At 36.2% G+C, this 18,446-nt stretch overlaps 1 protein-coding gene across 3 annotated transcripts in view; it reads left to right on the top strand.

Moving 5' to 3' along the window:
• The window catches only part of GOSR1 (golgi SNAP receptor complex member 1), a 37,241-nt gene that overhangs the window by 346 nt on the left and 18,449 nt on the right, over positions 1-18,446 (top strand). For 2 of the 3 annotated variants that reach the window (XM_005876852.2, XM_014548233.1), the window contains exons 2-6: positions 2,139-2,259; positions 7,186-7,273; positions 7,626-7,733; positions 10,660-10,751; positions 14,126-14,200. In XM_005876852.2, coding sequence (XP_005876914.1) covers positions 2,139-2,259; positions 7,186-7,273; positions 7,626-7,733; positions 10,660-10,751; positions 14,126-14,200 — 484 coding nt within the window. The remainder of the gene's footprint in view (positions 1-2,138; positions 2,260-7,185; positions 7,274-7,625; positions 7,734-10,659; positions 10,752-14,125; positions 14,201-18,446) is intronic. The other variant, XM_005876850.2, reaches the window with a different exon arrangement.

Below are 18,446 nucleotides of genomic sequence, written 5' to 3'. Positions count from 1 at the left end.
GGGGCCTGGGGCGGGGGTCGGACCCGGAGGGCTGAGCGTGGATGGAGAGGAAGCTGGGTCTGGGTAGCCGGAGGAGAGCCAGGCCGAGAGCGTCGCGGAGCCCGGACGAAGGGGCTTTCGTGTGAACTCTGAGGTCGGGGAGGAAACGAGTGTTGGGCGAGGATATCCCGAGGCCGGGACCCCGCAGGAGCCGGCGCCGTGGACAGTTGGGAGGGAAAGGAGAAAGGAGGAAGGAGCTCGTCGGCCCGGCCATCGAGGGGCGGTTGTGTGAGCGGAGTGTCCGCTGCTGAGCGCCCTCGGCTGCCGCGGGCCGGGCCTGGGAGGTCGGGTCCGTTTGCTGGCGGAGGAAATAACCTGACCCGTCCGCTCCCGAGATCCGTTTCTTTAATCAGAGAAAGTTGAGAGAACCAGCGTGAATTGTGATGATTGCATTTGTGATACCTTTTCTACCAACAAAACAAAACAAAACACAAAATCATCTTGCGATTTGACAAGAACGTTTCTTTGATTCCTGAGTGTGTGGTCGGATTAAAGAGGACCCGTGTGAAAGTCATGTCCTGGGCCGCGATGGCAGCGCGGGCAGAGAAGGCTCGCTTTTCTCTTTCAAGTGTTTGCTTTACTGCAGCCTAGAGACTGCTCTCTGAATTATTATTTTTTCCCCCCTTTTGAACTATTCCCTGTTGCTACCCCCTGAAGCCTCTGGAAGCCACCACCAGCAGCAGGATGGTCACTGTCAGCCTCCGGGTCTCAGATGCTTAATTCTGAATTAAGTCCATGCGTACTTGCCTGTCGTGCTTTGAGAACGCCTCTCCTTGCTGTTCTCTGCTGGAGAAGGCAGTGACCGGCTACAGAGGGCGGGCTGGTCCTTTAAACCGTATTCAAAGTGACTGTGTGACACGTGTGTCCTGGCTCGGAGGTAGTTTTGATTTCTGCAGCAGTGGCTGTGGGATCTTGAATACTCGTCGCCGGGCTGCAGGTTTTGGAAGCGCTGCGCTGTCCTCATTGTAGCAGCTTGTTGTGGACAACCGGCTCTGCGCCAGGCGCTTTAGATACATGATTTCTAATGGACAGGGAACCCCTGGAGATCGGGGTTTGGAAAAGGAAAAGCTGGGGCTCGCAGGTTCGGTAGATCGTCAATACACCGCAGAGCCAGTTCTCGGAAGCGCAGAACTTGAGACTGAGCGGAGGCTCTGAGACTCGGTTTTTGGGGGAACACGCTCCACCGTTTTACGCTGCTCCCTACTTCTGGTTGCTGATGAGTGTGTTGAAATAATATTTTGTATTGCTCTGTCCTGAAAGAGGAGATCCTTACAGGATTCTTCCCACGTTCCAGCCCGTTCACGTTGACCTCCTCTTCACCATGAATGAGATTCCTTACAACTGGATGGGGGTGTTGGGGCTGCCGCTTCTCTCACTCAGCCACTTGGATGCCAAACCAATGTCTCTGCTTGCCTGCTTGTTTCTGTTGTATTAAAACCTACGCTGTTAGTTTGGTTGTACTTACACTTGACCTTGTTAGTAGCACATTGTCATGGTTAATTTCAGCCTCTCCAAATTTGGGTAAGCTTATTGAAAGACAGTTGTTTACATCTTTGTCAACGATTATTTTGTTCTTCATGCTCAATCGCTTAAGTCATTCTACTATTAAGAATTTCATGAGCCTGATAAAGTTTTGGGATATAAAGAAATGGGAAAATCTCTGTCAAAAACAGTGATGGTTTCTTTTTTATAAAGTTAAATGGTAAATTAATATAACGTTGGCCATAAACTGCAGTCAGTTTCTTTGTGATTTGTGTTTTCTTTTGTTTTCCCCTGACTTACAAAATTTATTTGTTACTATATAAATAATTTCAGGGCTGTTAGAACAACATTTTTTGTCTAGTTGTCTTTTGGATAAAGCCGAAAATTTGCGTCTCCCCCCTGCCTTTTTGCCCCACCTGAAGTTTATTTAAAATAAGTGACGGTTTGCTTTGCTGGGTACATCTTTGGTTTCTTCCATTTAAAACTTTTTTTAATTGAACCTAGATCAATATATGATCATTTTCATAGGTTGTTTTCTTCAGAATAGCTTTGTGAATTTTATGTCTACTAATGAACTTTTTGTGTCTGAATCATTTGCTTTTATAATTTTGTTAAAGATCTCAGGAAACAGGCTCGACAGCTGGAAAATGAACTTGACCTGAAACTAGTTTCCTTCAGTAAACTGTGCACGAGTTACAGTCACAGCAGTGCCCGAGATGGAAGACGCGACAGGTATAGGTACTACCAGATCCTCTCTCTTATGCCTTAAACTGTATAATGTTTTTAAAGCATCAAAAAATAAACTAAAATGTAACTCTGTAATTTCTTCTATTGGTGGATTTTTGGTATTTTATTTTTATGTTATTGTTTGTTTTTAGTGATTTATGAAAATTCTTAATTCTTGAAACTAGTATTAATTTAGGGTTCTTAGGCAAAGATTGTGACAATGTCAGGAGGAAAATGCTAAGGCTTACGAATGAGCTTGTGTCAGAAATAAGTTTCTAGGTCAATCAGTTTAAGAAAATGTGGTTGATTTGTCCATATTGTATTCTTATACCTTCTGATTGCTAAATAGATGTGAGGAACTACCCAAATGCCAAGTACATATACTGCTATTCTGGCATTTTAGAATGAATCTAATGCAGTGTGTATCCTCCCTACTAATCATCTAAGCTATTTTAATTTTGGTTCTTTTATGAGAAAACAATATACTACTATATTGACTGTATAGAAACTGTGTTTTTATTAATTGAGGTAACATTGGTTAATAACATATAAGCTGCAGGTGTACAACATCGCAGTTGGACATCTGTGTGCATTGTAGTGTGTTCACTACCGAAAGCCTAGCTTCCATCTGTCACCTTACCCATATTTGCCATACTATATTGACTGTATAGAAACTGTGTTTTTATTAATTGAGGTAACATTGGTTAATAACATATAAGCTGCAGGTGTACAACATCGCAGTTGGACATCTGTGTGCATTGTAGTGTGTTCACTACCAAAAGCCTGGCTTCCATCTGTCACCTTACATCTGACCCCTTTTACCCATGTTTGCCCTCCTCCTATTCTCCTTTCCCTCTGGTAACTGCCCATCTTTTGACTGTACCTGTGAGTTTATTTTGTTTGCTAGTTTGTTTCTTTTTTGTATTTCATATATGAGTGAAATCATATGGTTTTTGTCCTTTTCAGTCTGTCTTACTTAACTTAGCATAATATCTTCAAGGGCCATCCATGTTGTCACAAATGGCAGTAGTTCATCTTTTTCACGGCTGAGTTCATTCATTCATTGATGAATACTTAGGTTATTTCATACCTAGGCTACTGTAAATAATGCTGCAATAATATAGGGGTGCATATATCTTTTTAAATTAGTGTTTTCATATTCTTCAGATAAATACCCAGAAAAGGAATTGATGGGTCATATGATAGTTCTTTTGGAAAATGTATTCTTATCTTTGAATCTTTTGCTCACTTTAGGCCATTCACTTGTTTCGAAAGTATTAGGAAATATTTCAGACATGTAGAAAAGTATAAAGAATAATATATTGGATTCTCATGTTCTTATCTCTCACTTTAAGAAATAATCTTGACCAATTCAGTTAAGCCCCTGATAGCATCCATTTTTTTCATCCTCATAATCTCCATATATATTTTATGGTATGTGTTTGTATTCCTAAACAATTCATAATATCCTATCAAAGTTAGTTTGCAACTTGCTTTTTGGTTTAACATTATCTTTGAGATTAAGCTATGACTACATTTAACATACATTATTATTACACTAGAAGCCCGGTGCACAAAATTCGTGCACTCGGGGGGGGGGCGGCGGTCCCTCAGCCCCGCCTGCACCCTCTCGCAGTCCAGGAGCCCTCGGGGGATGTCTGGACCATCAGTCGGACACCCTTAGCACTGCCGTGGAGGTGGGAGAGGCTCCTGCCACCCTGCTGCGCTCGCCAGCGGTGAGCCCAGCTTCTGGCTGAGCGGCACTTCCCCTGTGGGAGCACACTGACTACCAGCTCCTGCACAGAGTGTCTGCCCCCTGGTGGTCAGTGTGCAGCATAGCGACTGATCATTTTGCCATTCGGTCAATTTGCATATTAGCCTTTTATTATATAGGATTATATTACTGTATCACAATTTATTCTGTAGATGGACATTGTTTCCAACTTTTGCTAATTAATAATAATTTTAATAGCTGACACAGAGTGTTTATCATGTGTCAGGTACTATTTTAAGAGCTTTATATAAAGACTGCTGGGGCCCAGTTGCAGTGGCTCAGTGGTTGATCATTGAGAAGGTCAGGGTTCGATTCCCAGTCAGTGCACATGCCTGGATTGTGGGCTCGATCCTCAGTGTGGGACGTGCAGGAGGGCAGCCGATCAATGATTCTCTCTTATCGTTGATGTTTCTCTCTCTCTCTCTCTCTCCCTCTCCCTTCCTCTCTGATATCAATAAAAATATATTTAATTTTTTAAAAAGATTGCTGGGAACATTTTTTACCTATAAAAATGTTTTATGTATCTCCCAGTGAAGTTGCAGGTAGCAGAGTTGTTAGTTGTTATCTTCTCTATTTTACATACTTTTGTGAGGATTGGTCATGGGTGTGATATTTTTCTCAACTAATAATAATAAAAACTGACCTTGGATTTGAACCCAGGTCTTTCTATCTCCAGAGCCCACTCTCTAAAACTTTCTATGCACATTTCAACAAAAGACTCATTCCAGCACTATAGCCAAACTGTTGCTTCCTTTTTAATTTTAAATAATATATATTATTATTGACAGTATTACAGATGTCCCCCATATTCCCTTGTTGCTTCTTTTTAATAGGGCACATTATTAAAGAATTAAAGATAGAGCCAACATATTGACTCTAGGATCTAAAAGTGAGCTATTGGCATGTCACACATAGCTTTCATCGTACTGCATTGCTTTGGGCTCACCTTTACTTAGCAAGTAAAATAATGAGGAGTATTCTTTTATATATATTAAGCATATTTCCTGAATTTAAGTCTCCCACTTGGCTATGCCAGTGATTATATAATTTTAAAACTCCAAATAGTTAAGAGATACAATTACATGATACTTTTTCTATGTTCTCTATGCTTCATGAACTTAATACTTTTGTAACTCCTTTAAAGGAAAAACTATCTTGAAAACATTCCTGGAGAAATTCTGCAATAAAACTGGGACTGACTTTGTGGAATTACTTCAGCCTAACTGTCCCCTTCAAAAGAAACTTAAGGCCATGAGGATCAAGATCCACTCTGCATTCTTTTCTTTTTTCTTTTCAATTTGCATTCTGAAGTGTTTTGTTTGTTGCTCAGGTTGAAAGCATGTCATGATGAATAAACTCAGTGATGAGTAATTTTTTTAGTTTCTGTATTTGGAGAACTTATTGGCCTATGAATCATCACATACCTATAAAATGAATTAAATTTAACTGAATTTTAGTATTGTGGAGAATGAGTTTTGACCATTTTCCTGGACTCGCCTATTCTGAGAATGGTGAATGTAGAGATTTGCCTTCTCATTCATTCAACAAGTATCCATTAATCACCTACCATGTGCCAAGCAAAATTTTAGGAGCTAGGTATATAGATGAATGAGACACAATTTCGCTTCTCATAGAGCTTACATTCAGACCAGTTTTTCTTTTTCATATGTCTTGTAGGGGAGGATTTGTGTTAGTAGTATATTGAGAATTTTTGTCCAGGCACATTTTAAGATACAACTGCAGAATCTTGGATTGGCTCTGACACAAAGAGCTAGAGCCACGGCTGGGTGGCTCAGTTGTTTGGAGCAGCGTCCCCTATATCAGAAAAGGTTTGATTCCTGGTCAAGGCATATGCTGTACCTAGGTTGCGGGCTTGATCCAGTCGGGGCGTGTACAGGAGGCAGCCTATCAATGTTCTTCTCTCACATCGATGTTTCTCTTTCTCTCTTCTTCTATCTCCAAAAATCAATTTTAAAAATCTGTAAACATGAAACACTAATCTATAGAGATAGAAGAAAGAATAATGGTTTCCTTGGGGTGGGCATTGACTAGGAAGAGGCACAAGAAAACTTCTTGAGTCAGTGGAAATATTCTCAATTTTTACTTTGTTGATTATATGGGTATATGAATATACAAAAAAGGCATCAAGCTATACCCTTATGATTCTTGTTTTCTTCTGCATATAAATTACACCTCTAGATGTAATACTCTAAAAAGACTATAATATTACCTTTGCAGTATTCTGGCAGAGAATGCATAACCTCAGTCTACTCACAAGGAAATATCAAATGAACAAAAATGAGGAACTTTTCTATTTAAAAAAAAAAATGTTAATGCATAAAATGCCCCCAAAAAGACTGTTGAAATGTTCCAGATTAAAGAAAGCTATGGAGACATGACAACTAAATGCAATAGCTGACAGTAGATTGACTCCTAAACTGGAAGGGAAGAAAGGTATTAATGACTCTATTGGGACAACTGACAGCAGGTTAAATAAAAATGTTGTACCAGTATACACTTATGAAGTTGACAACTATACTGGAGTGCTGTAAGAGAGTATCTTGATTCTTAGAATATACACCCTAAAGAATTTAAAGGTAAAAAACCATGATATATATAACTTGCCTTCATATGTTTCAGAGAGAGAGAGCAAGTGATAAAGCAAATGGGATAAGATAAATCTATGTGGGTTTTCTTCTCATGGTACTGTTTTAATTTTTCAAATTTTTGTACATTTGAAATTATTTCCAAATAAAAGTGTGTGTGTGTGTGTGTGTGTGTGTTTCTTTTAAAAAATTATAGTTTCTTAAGAAACAGAAAGAGCCGAAACCGGTTTGGCTCAGTGGATAGAGCGTCGGCCTGCGGACTCAAGGGTCCTGGGTTCGATTCCGGTCAAGGGCATGTACCTGGGTTGCGGGCACATCCCCAGTAGGGAGTGTGCAGGAGGCAGCTGATAGATGTTTCTCTCTCATCGATGTTTCCAACTCTCTATCTCTCTCCCTTCCTCTCTGTAAAAAATCAATAACATATATTTTTTAAAAAAACAGAAAGAATTGCTCAGGGATTATACTTGACCTCTTAAGAATAATTACCTTATTATTTTAAGTATGTTTTAAAAGATTAGTTTTAAGTAATAGATCCTCTTTATTTGAACTTCTCTTTAGCTCTGACACAACACCTCTTTTAAATGGATCAAGCCAAGACAGAATGTTTGAAACAATGGCAATTGAGATTGAACAGCTTTTGGCAAGGGTAAGGACTTTCTGTTAAATGGCTTTTTTGCTAAAAATTGTGTATTTGTTAGATATGGTATTAAATTATATTAACACAGACATTTATTGAAGTCGCCACCTTTCCATTCAAGGTGTGTGCTTCTTAAGCCACTTGAATTTTGATCACAGCTATTTCCAGGTCCCATGAGAGGTTTTTTTTTTTTAATTTTATGTATTACTTGGTGGAAGTACTGAGTCCTTGCGTACTAGCTTCTTGTTTTTGGTTTATTTATTGCTGTTAGCCAAAGGGCAAACAGGCAAATAATTTATTTTATCTCTTTATAGTGCTTTCTAAAATATATATATATATATTTTCCTTTCTCTTTTTTTAGCTTACAGGAGTAAATGATAAAATGGCAGAATATACCAACAGTGCAGGTGTCCCCTCCTTGAATGCAGCACTGATGCATACATTACAGCGACATAGAGACATATTGCAGGTAATACACTGGGCTTGAGAGTTTTATGTTATGGGGTTTATTTTAATCCCTGAATAGATTGTGTGCACATGTACTTAAGAGAACACACGGGGAAATCTTCTGAGAGGATAAATGCCATGCTATAGAAGTTTGTCTTGTTTTACTTTTTTTTTCTTGGTATTATAAAACTCTGAAAATGTCTGATATCTAAGAACTCTTGCTTTTGCCTGGTAAAATTGAATACTATTCATCAGTAGGTAAATAAACCATGGGAAACCTCGCTAGCTAACTGAAACAGTGAAATAGCCAGTGGTCATGCATAGGCAATAATATGGTGGTTTAGAGTATACTTTTACTAGCCTTTGAAGATAACATGGAAGAGGAATAATTTACTATATTTAGAATATTGTTCGAGAAAATATTAAAACCAAATGAAATAAACTCTTAAAGATTTATATATGGGCTGTTAATATATACTATAAAATAGGAGGGCAAATCTTTTTAATATTGAAAAAATTCAGCAGCCATTTCTAATGTAAAAAACTCTTGTTAAAAGTAGGAATAGAAGGATACTTTAGTTGCCTAATGCAAAAAAAAAATGTGTATTTCAGATTAAAAGTTAGCATCATGCTTAATAATAGAGCACTAAAAGATTCCCATTAAAGGAAAAGAAAAAACAACAACAACAAGAATACCCACTATCACCACAATGTTTAATATTGTTTTGGAAGTTCTTTGTGGTGCAATTAATAAAGAAAAACAAGATAAAGGAAGAGACAAAATTTGTATTATGTGGCAGTGATAAGATTATATAGCTAATACAACCAAAGAAAACTAAAAAAATATATTAGGAACAAATTTGGAGAGATTATAGATCACATTCTATATAATAAAAGGCTAATATGCAAATAGACTGAATGGCAGGGTGAATGGTTGCTATGATGGCACACTGACCACCAGGGGGCAGATGCTCAATGTAGGATGCCCCGGGTGGTCAGTGTGCTTCCACAGAGGGAGTGCTGCTCAGCCAGAAGCCCAGAAGCCAGGCTCATGCTGGCAAGCACAGTGGTGGCAGGAGCCTCTCCCACATCCGCGGCAGCACTAAAGATGTCCAACTGATGGCTTAGGCACAGTCGGACAAACCCCCAAGGGCTCCTGGACTGCGAGAGAGCACAGGCCAGCCTGAGGGACCCCCCCCTTCATCCTCGAGTGCACGAATTTCGTGCACCAGGCCTCTAGTTAATATATAAAGGCAAGTAGTTTTTCTCATATAAACAATAACCTGTTCGAAAATACAGTGGAAGAAATTATAACATCCTATGTGTAAATGTAATAAGATGTATAGGACTTGAATGCATAAAACTATACTGAGAAATGTAAAATATTTACTCTGCTTTTGGATGGAAGATTTCTCTCTAAATCAACCTATAAATTGAATGCATTTCCAATGAAAGTAACAGGTTTTTAAAATTTATTTGTCCTTTTTTTAAAAAATTGGCAAAATGATTCCAGTTTATTTGGAATCATAGGCATACAAGATTAACCAAGAAAAAGCATGTGAAAATTAAGATAAGTAGTAAAGGATGCTTAGTTCTGCCAGATATTAAAACCTGTGAAGAAGCTAGAAAAATTAAGAGTTTGATTCTAGAGAGAAAGGGACCAATGGAATTGAATAAAGTTCACCTAAAGACCCAAATATGCATGGAAATTTAGTTTTACCATAAAGGTAGTATTTTAAATTCATGGGAAAAAGAGAGGTTATAAAATAAATAGAGCTGTAACTATTGGCTAATTATTTCGGGGGGTGGGGGAGGAACCAAACCTCAAATTATATCTCATTTCTTCCATCCAGAATAAATTCCAGATGGATCAAAGATTTATATGTAGAAAAAGAAAGTTCAGAATAAAGCAAGGGTGAATTTATCCATTTTGGGTAGTAAAAGACTTTCTAAGCAAAACCTAATACCAGAAACTATAAAAAATAATTTGCTGACTATACAGAGAAATAATAGAAATAAGAAAAAAGTTAGCCTAATATGAAAATGGGCAAATGATATGAACTTGTATCGAGAAAATGAATTGCCAAAGCCATAAAAAGATGTACAGCTACCTTCCCAAATCAAGATGAGATAGGATTTTTCACTTGTTAGATTAGCAAATATTGGAACATGTGTAACCTATTATTGGCAAGAGTATAGGAAAATGGGTATTCATTCATTTTGCTGGGAACATAAATTAGTGCAGTCTGATTTAAATGTAAGATTCTTTGATCTAATTATTCTGGTAGGCATTTATTCTTTAAGTACACTTTAATAAGGGAGAAAGAGAATTCAATAAAATATATATACAAGAATGTTTATTGTGGCATTTTTTAAAAAATATGATATATACAAGAATGTTTATTGTGGCATTTTTTAAAAATATGTTTTATTGAGTTTTTTACAGAGAGGAAAGGAGAGGAATAGAGAGTTAGAAACATCGATGAGAGAGAAGCATCGATTAGCTGCCTCTGGCGCACCCCCTAATGGGAATGTGCCTGCAACCAAGGTACATGCCCTTGACTGGAATCAAACCTGGGACCCCTCAGTCCGCAGGCCGACGCTCTATCCAGCGAGCCAAACCTGCGAGGGCAATTGTGGCATTTTTTAACAGCAAATAAAACAACTAAAATGTTCATCAATAGGTATTTTATTAAATTACGATAGTCATAGATAGATTTCTATTTGATAATATGGAAAGATTACTTGATCTTTTAGTTCATAAAACAAAGTGTACAGCAAATATAGTATGATTTCTTTAACATAAATGAAAACTAGATAAGCTTGTATATGCAAGAACATATTTCCTGAAAGAAAATGAAAGTGATGATGTTATAAGCTGTGGAGCAGGATGGTTTCTACTTTTATTTCTTTCAGTGCTCTTTTAGTTTTCTCCCCATTTATTGCAGGATTATACACATGAATTCCATAAAACCAAAGCAAACTTTATGGCAATACGGGAAAGGGAGAATCTCATGGGATCAGTACGAAAGGATATTGAGTAAGTTACCTTTTATATTATTTTGTAGGATGTTTGTTCAGATTTAGATTTTGAGTATATCCATGATTATCAGCAAATTGAGTGGCAGAATCATGGTTTAGATTTAAAGGTTTCTAATGTCTATTTCACTTTCTTTAAACATTGCTGTTACAATATGGTCTACTTTGCTGGTCTTAACCCCAGCTTCCCCTAGTTTTACCATTGCCTCCTGCCTACCTTGGCTTTCCTGTCTTAATTCAAAGTCCAGCTTACATGATAACTTCATGAGTTTTTCTCTGATCCCCTACCACCCACCTTAAGAATTATAACATTACCAGTAACTGAAGCTCTCTGTGTTTTGCTTCCTGATTATGACCTACCTACCCCTCTATCTTGCCCCTACAATTATATATTCAGGAAACTATTAAAGTAGCTTTTACTTTCCTGGAATCTGAAATATATCTGTTTTTTTCCTAAAATTATAACTGTATATAAAGTTATTTAAAGATTTCCAATATTTTTATGCTGATCTTAATCCATAACGTTAAAGGTTTGTTCTTTTCTTACCTACCTTTACCTCATATTCAATAATATATTCCAGCAGTTCATATACATTTTTGACATTTCTTTTTTCTTTTTTTAATCATCACCCTTGGATATTTTTTCCATTGATTTTTAGAGAGAGTGAAAGGGAGGGAGGAGGGGGGAAGAGAGAGAGAAAGAGAAACATCGATGTAAGAGGACACATCGACCCTTGCCTCCCACACTTGCTCCGGTGGGTGGCAGGGATCAAACCTGCAACCGAGGTACATGCCCTTGACTGGGAATCAAGCCCAAGACCCTTTGTTCTGGGGGTCGACACTCTAACCACTGAGCAACCAGGCAGGGCCATTTTTATTTATTTATTTATTTTTCACAACTCAACACAGCCAACAAGGCTGAATCTATTGAGCATCTAATTCAGCGGTTCTCAACCTGTGGGTCGCGACCCCTTTGGCGGTCGAACGACCCTTTCACAGGGGTCACCTAAGACCATCCTGCATATCAGATATTTACATTACGATTCATAACAGTAGCAACATTACAGTTATGAAGTAGCAACGAAAATAATTTTATGGTTGGGTCACAACATGAGGAACTGTATTTAAAGGGCCAGACGGTTGAGAACCACTGAATAAAGCTGAAGACTTCCCCCTCTTGATGCCTGTCATTGTCTCACTTGTGATAAGTTTATGATGCTTATCTTTCATGAGCATGTTACTTGTGATTCATAAACTGTGATATACATTATCAATCATAAGATGATGTAGTGTACTCTGAGAAACATTTTCCTCAAGATTCTTTATTTTGTTGTAAGAGAAAGACAGTTTCAGCAGAAATAATTTAGTACTCATTGCATTCAAAACTTTGTTCAAAACTCTAACCCACGATTTTTCAGCCATCAAAGTTAGGTATCTACCTCCAGAAATTGTCTTGGAAAAATAATTTTTACTGTTTGTCTCTGTTTTACCTGTTTTTTATTTTTAGACATGTACTTTGTGTAACATATAGGAGTAAAAAAAACCCTAAACATTCTTGCCATAATTAGGAACTTTGTAATATTTTTAGTTTTTAAGAACATGTAAATCTTTTAATTTCTGAACAGTCTGTTTACATATACCTCTTAAGGAATGCATTTTGGACCAGTGTAGGGAACAGCCTTTAATATATAGGCATTTAGCTTCCCCATAATTTGTGGAAATGACTAGAATACAGCCCATTTTAATAATTTGTTTTCTGAGAGATGATCATAAAAGAAACATGTTCATCTGTTCATCTAAACTATTTCCTGATTGCCGTCCATGAGTAAGACACTATGCCAGTCACAGTAAAAGGTAGAAATGAAAAGACCAACCTGGCCCTCTAGGTGTTAGAAGGCAGTTAGGCACTTACTCAGATTAATATAATATGAGGCAGAATACAATTAGTGAGATGAGATATAGCAGTAATAAATGACATTTTCAAGTTTTTGGCAATTACATACCATTTTTTGGGTTTCATATAATCTTTTGGTATTTATAGCAATTACTAGTTCTCGTTTATAAAACTAGGTATTAAGAGACTTGTCGCCCTAACCGGTTTGGCTCAGTGGATAGAGCGTCGGCCTGCGGACTGAAGGGTCCCAGATTCGATTCCAGTCAGGGGCATGTACCTTGGTTGCAGGCACATCCCCAGTGGGGAGTGTGCAGGAGGCAGCTGATCGATCTCTCATTGATGTTTCTAACTCTCTCTCTCCCTTCCTCTCTGTAAAAAATCAATAAAATATATTTTTTTTAAAAGAGAGACTTGTCTAAGGTCGCTAACTGGTTAATAAGTGAAGGAATATAGATTTAAATCCAAACCATGAGTCTTTAAAGTCCAGTGTGTTGAGTTATAACATTCTGCTTTTCCTGGTGTTCTCTTTCCTGCTGTGGTTTGCACATTAACTGCCTCTCAGCCAGTAGATAAGTTTTAGCAGCACGACCCTCTTTTGTCTTACTGCAGTATATGTACAGTTACTTGATGTTTTTTTTGTTTTGTTTTTTTTTAAAATTCTTTATTGATTTTTTACAGAGAGGAAGGGAGAGAGATAGAGAGTTAGAAACATCGATGAGAGAGAAACATCGATCAGCTGCCTCCTGCACATCTCCTACTGGGGATGTGCCCACAACCAAGGTACATGCCCTTGACTGGAATTGAACCTGGGACCTTTCAGTCCGCAGGCCGACGCTCTATCCACTGAGCCAAACCGGTTTTGGCGTTACTTGATGTTTTAATTTTTGTTCTTAATACTTATTGTGAGTAAAGAACAGAAACATAGGAGGTTAGTGACACAAGGCATTTTCTTATAAATTTTAATGTGCTTAAGACCAAGATAAAAATCCTTAAGTATGCCAAAATTGGCAGATCATTAGCTTCAGTTTAGTGCTCCTTAGGCTTCAGTTGATGGACTACATGTACCATTATGAAGGAAACACTCCATTTCAGTAGCTCTTCCATCCCATGTGCTGTGTAGTAATTAGTCCAAAGTTTACTTACACTTGGAGAAAATAAAAATATAGGAGATAATAGACAAAGAAAGGAAAAGTAAGATTTTTGTTTGTTTAAGAATACTGGATTATTTTGGTGAAAAATAATGAACTCTTAAACCTAAATTAGAGCTATTCATATTTATTTATAATAAATTTCATTTTTAGAAGGAGATGAAAAGGAATATGCATTTTAATTGTTAATTTAAAACTATGTAGAGGCTCAGTTTGTCCACTTTGGCTATTACTAGAGTTGTCACATTAATCTTTTGGTTTTTTTTTCAACATCTGCCAAAATGTTCTTAAATCTGCCAAAAATGTTCTTTAATTTTCTCTATTTTGTTCTAGGTCATATAAAAGTGGGTCTGGAGTAAACAACAGAAGAACTGAACTATTTTTGAAAGAACATGAGCACCTTCGAAAGTAGGTATTACTGAATGTATGCATATACTATTGTAGTTTTCCATACTTAATAATTCATTTGCTTATATAAGAAATTTTTGTGGTGTTTATTATAATAAGTGCTTTTATCAATGCTAATTCATTTAATTCTCTAGTTGACCTTGCTCAGTAGAAATGGAATTGCACTGTTCCAACAATAATTAGAAAAGATATGCTTTCGATATCAAAAAAATATATTCACATCACTTGTTACCAGAAATATGTGCTTTATCGCCTATTTTTTTTCTTTAGCAAGTCTATTGCTCTAATAATTTTGGCCACTTCTATAGGTTATTAGTATTAATAATGGTAATAATACTGATGACTTACGTTTGAATGGCTTGATTCCACTTACCTATGTCAAGAAGCGTTATAAAGGGCAATTAGTCATCCATCAAATCCAAAGAAAATACCTTATTTTCTAAGAATTTAAAGGAAAATGCCTAAAAACTTGGATAAACTTACACACACACACACATCTTAATGCAAGTTGCCATGCTCTGTCCCTGCTTCATTTATTTTTTCTCTGACATCTACTAACTTCTTTAATTATTTTCTCTGTACGTTGTTATAGAACTTAGGATCAGGAAATTACTTATCTCAGTGAACTCAACCTCTAAGCACTTGAGCAGCTAGTAGCCATAATAGTTAAATGTTATGAATTATGTTGATGTTTGCTGCTGAAAGTCATGTTCACATGAGCTTAATATGTACTGTCAATTTATTTTTTGTTTAAAGATTACCGCTTTAAATATAAACTGTTGAAATCAGAACGTGGAAAGATCAAGACCTTTTTAGAAGTCTGGGTGCTTCTAGTGTCAGATAATTTTTAGTGTTCTTCCTTAATCTGTTTAATATTGATTGGCACAAGGGGGCAGTCTTTCCTATAGTATGTGTAGTTTATAGTTATTCATAGCTTTGGTCGTTCATTTTGTATTTGATGAAGATCACCATAAAGAGAATTTTTGCATTACATTTATTGATAATGTTAGCCTAGATTGCTTAATTAAGGTATTATCTTCCAGGTTTCATCACTGTAAAATTACTGTTATTTCCAATTAATTAATTAATATAGGGGAAGATGCTTTGAAACTGTGTAAATATTCTGTTTCTTCTCAAACTATTCCCACTAATATTAGCATCTATTAGTGAATCTTGCTTCTTCCTCAGTTATTACTGTGGTGTTTGCCTACTAGTAATTTTCTATTTCCATCAGTCCTTGTACATTTATTAATTATAATTCTATGAAGAAGCACTGTTCTTTCTCCTTTATTTATTTTATTTTTTTTTTAAACAAGATGTCCATTCCGTCTTTTAGTTGTATTTTTGAAGTGGTTGTTTGCGGCAGCAGTCTCCGGTGTTTACCTATGCCGCCATCTTGGTGGAGTCCTATTTATTTTATTTAATTACTTATCAATGTAGACTCATAGATACTTATCCTGTTGGTTATAATTCAGCACTGGTATTATTTTATTTTCAGATTGTTCCACCTTTGGCCATGGGAAGTTACTTCGGGTTAGCTTTTGTCATTGACATGCCCTATCCTGTTTTAAACATTTCTTTTATTATTTGGCACCACAAAATTTTCATGGTTTATCATGTGTTTTCCCTTCCTCAACTCTAGAATCAACCACTTCTCCAAGTAACCTTGGTCTTTTTATTGGAGAGTGGTTCAGAAACTAAGATCTGAGTGCTAGATGTGCTTATTGCTATTGAGGTGTCATTGCTTCTACGCTTTTTCTTGCTAAATGTTCATATCTTTTTTTGCATCTGCTAAGGTGATCATTGTTTTCTTTCCTTTATTGCTGCAATGTGGTGAATTACATTGATTATTTTCAAATACTAAATCTTGATTTCTAGAATAAATCCCACTTTATTTTGATATATTTATTATCCTTTTTATATATTGCTGGATTTATTTTATTAAAGGTTTTTACATTATGCTTGTGAAGAATATCTTTAGTTTTCTTGAGATGTCTTTGTCTGGTTTTAGTGTGAGGGCAAATAGTGGCCTCATCAAAGTGATTCTTTCTATTTGCTGAAGGAGTTTGTGCAGGTTTGGTGTTATTTCTTCCTTAAATGTTTGATAGAATTATCAGTGAATCCATCTCAGCCTGGAATTTTCATTGTGGCAAAATTTTTAAATTATAAATTCAGTTTCTTTTGTAAATATGAGGACTGTGGCTCTGTCTGGATTTATCCCTGGGCTCCAGGAGGATGGGTGACTGTGATTGGCCCAGCCTTTCATAACTCCATCCTGTGGCCAGTAGACTTGGAAAGTCAATTATCAGAAGAAGAGAATGCAACATAAACAGGGCCCCAGGGAAGTTATAAGCCAACTTAGTTACTTCATTTTGGGTTTACTACACTCTCTACTGTACTCCAAGCCATACACAGAAATAGCACAGTTATGCAAACTTTTTTTTCTAGTGATATTTGTGAAGTGGACTTTTACTTTAATATCCCATTCTTTTCTCTGTCCCCCCACCAATCAATTGCAAACTTTTTATGGTTCTGTAGGGCCCTGCATGGTTAACCTACTACCTACATCTCCAACTTCATCTCTTTTTTTCCCATTCCTTCTCCTGTATCACTCTTGTCCTTTACTTAATAAGTACCAGCCATACTGGCCTCTGTTCATTTCCTTTTCCAAAGATAACAAACCTTTTCTCTTCTCAGCTTCTTTGTGCTTATATTTTATCTGCTTAGAATACTCTTTGTTTTTTATATAACTTATTCATTTATGTCTTTATAGTTTAGTTCACTTGTCACCTTTTCAAAGAGACCTTTTCTAATTTTCTTGTCTGAAATAGACCTTCCCTTATTATTACTTAACAAAGCACTTTTTTTTTTTTTGGCATAGTATTTATGAGAATCGGGAATAATTTGTTCTTTTTTTTTAATCTGACTTCTTGATCGTAAGCTTCATGGGGGTAGGGACTGGTTAGTCTAGTTCTTAGCAGTATCGGGTCCCCATTTCCTGTTATATCATAGACATTTCATATTTATTTGTTGTTTGACTAAGTAGATGTAAGCAGAAGGTATTAATTTTGGTTTCATATACATGTGTACCTCAGTGTAGAAAACCGATTTCATTCATTTACTTATTCCCCAAATATTTATTGAATATATACTATGTACAGAGTATTGGTCCAGATGCCATATACCATTATATATATATGTCAAATTTGATTTTGAGAACTAAAGAGGATATTATTAATGTGATGAATTATTATTTTTTTTTTTTTGCTTTGCAAAATGAATTTCCCATGAAATACGTTTTAAAAATCAAATTGTAATAAAAGTCTTTGGTAAGCATCTCTCTTACAGATAAGAAAATAAGATTCAAAGTGGATATAGGCCAAGGTCTCATAATTATTTATAATATAGCTCTTATTCAATCCACATTTCCTAACCTGTGGATTGATATGTCTCCTATCATACTGCATTCCCTGTGATTTGCTTCTTTAAATTTTTATTTTTCTTATATTCGGGAACCATTGTGGCATAATACTATTTAGATTGAAAGACCAGTTGCTTTTCCCTTCTCTGAAAACCCAATGACCTGACCTCTTTCTGTTTTGTTTTTTTCCAGATTTAAAATAGGATAGTAGCTATTGCCTGTGTTACAAAATTTTAAGGGAGAATGACTTAAGAGTTAGCATTTTACAAAATTAAAATTACTCTAAAAATGTAAAGAATTTGTTTCATATGGCTTTTTAAATACCAGACTGTTGTATAAAGCAGTGTATATTTAAATATAGGCTCAATGATGGTATTTGAGAATTTCTTTTGTTTTCATTTCATTGACTACTTAGCAGATATACTTGAGTTATCATCTGAGATTTGGACATACATTTGTATTATAATTGTACACTTAGGTATAAATATGACCATGAATGAATAAAGAATTATTATATTTTCAGTTGGAGGCTTACCTTTTTTCTGCTGACAGTTTTTTAATGTCATGTGTTAAGCTATGTTTAGACTATTGACATTTTGAAATTTTTTAATTCGCCAGCCTTGTTATGTGAGTGATTCAACATTATAGTTGAAGAAATCTTTTAGGTAGCATTTGAAAAACATTAATGGTTTCACTTTTTGTTTTGTGATTTTTTTTTTAGCTGAGTTTCCCTGAGGTCATATGACTAATAGATTCAAACTCAGGTCCTCTGATTGTGTTGCTTCTGCAATATTGCTCTGCCTCTCAAAGATGATTCTATAGTAT

This window comes from Myotis brandtii, unplaced genomic scaffold (genome assembly GCF_000412655.1).
Source record: "Myotis brandtii unplaced genomic scaffold, ASM41265v1 scaffold50, whole genome shotgun sequence".
Taxonomy (NCBI): Eukaryota; Metazoa; Chordata; class Mammalia; order Chiroptera; family Vespertilionidae; genus Myotis; species Myotis brandtii.
This window is presented reverse-complemented; position numbering and strand designations above follow the sequence as displayed.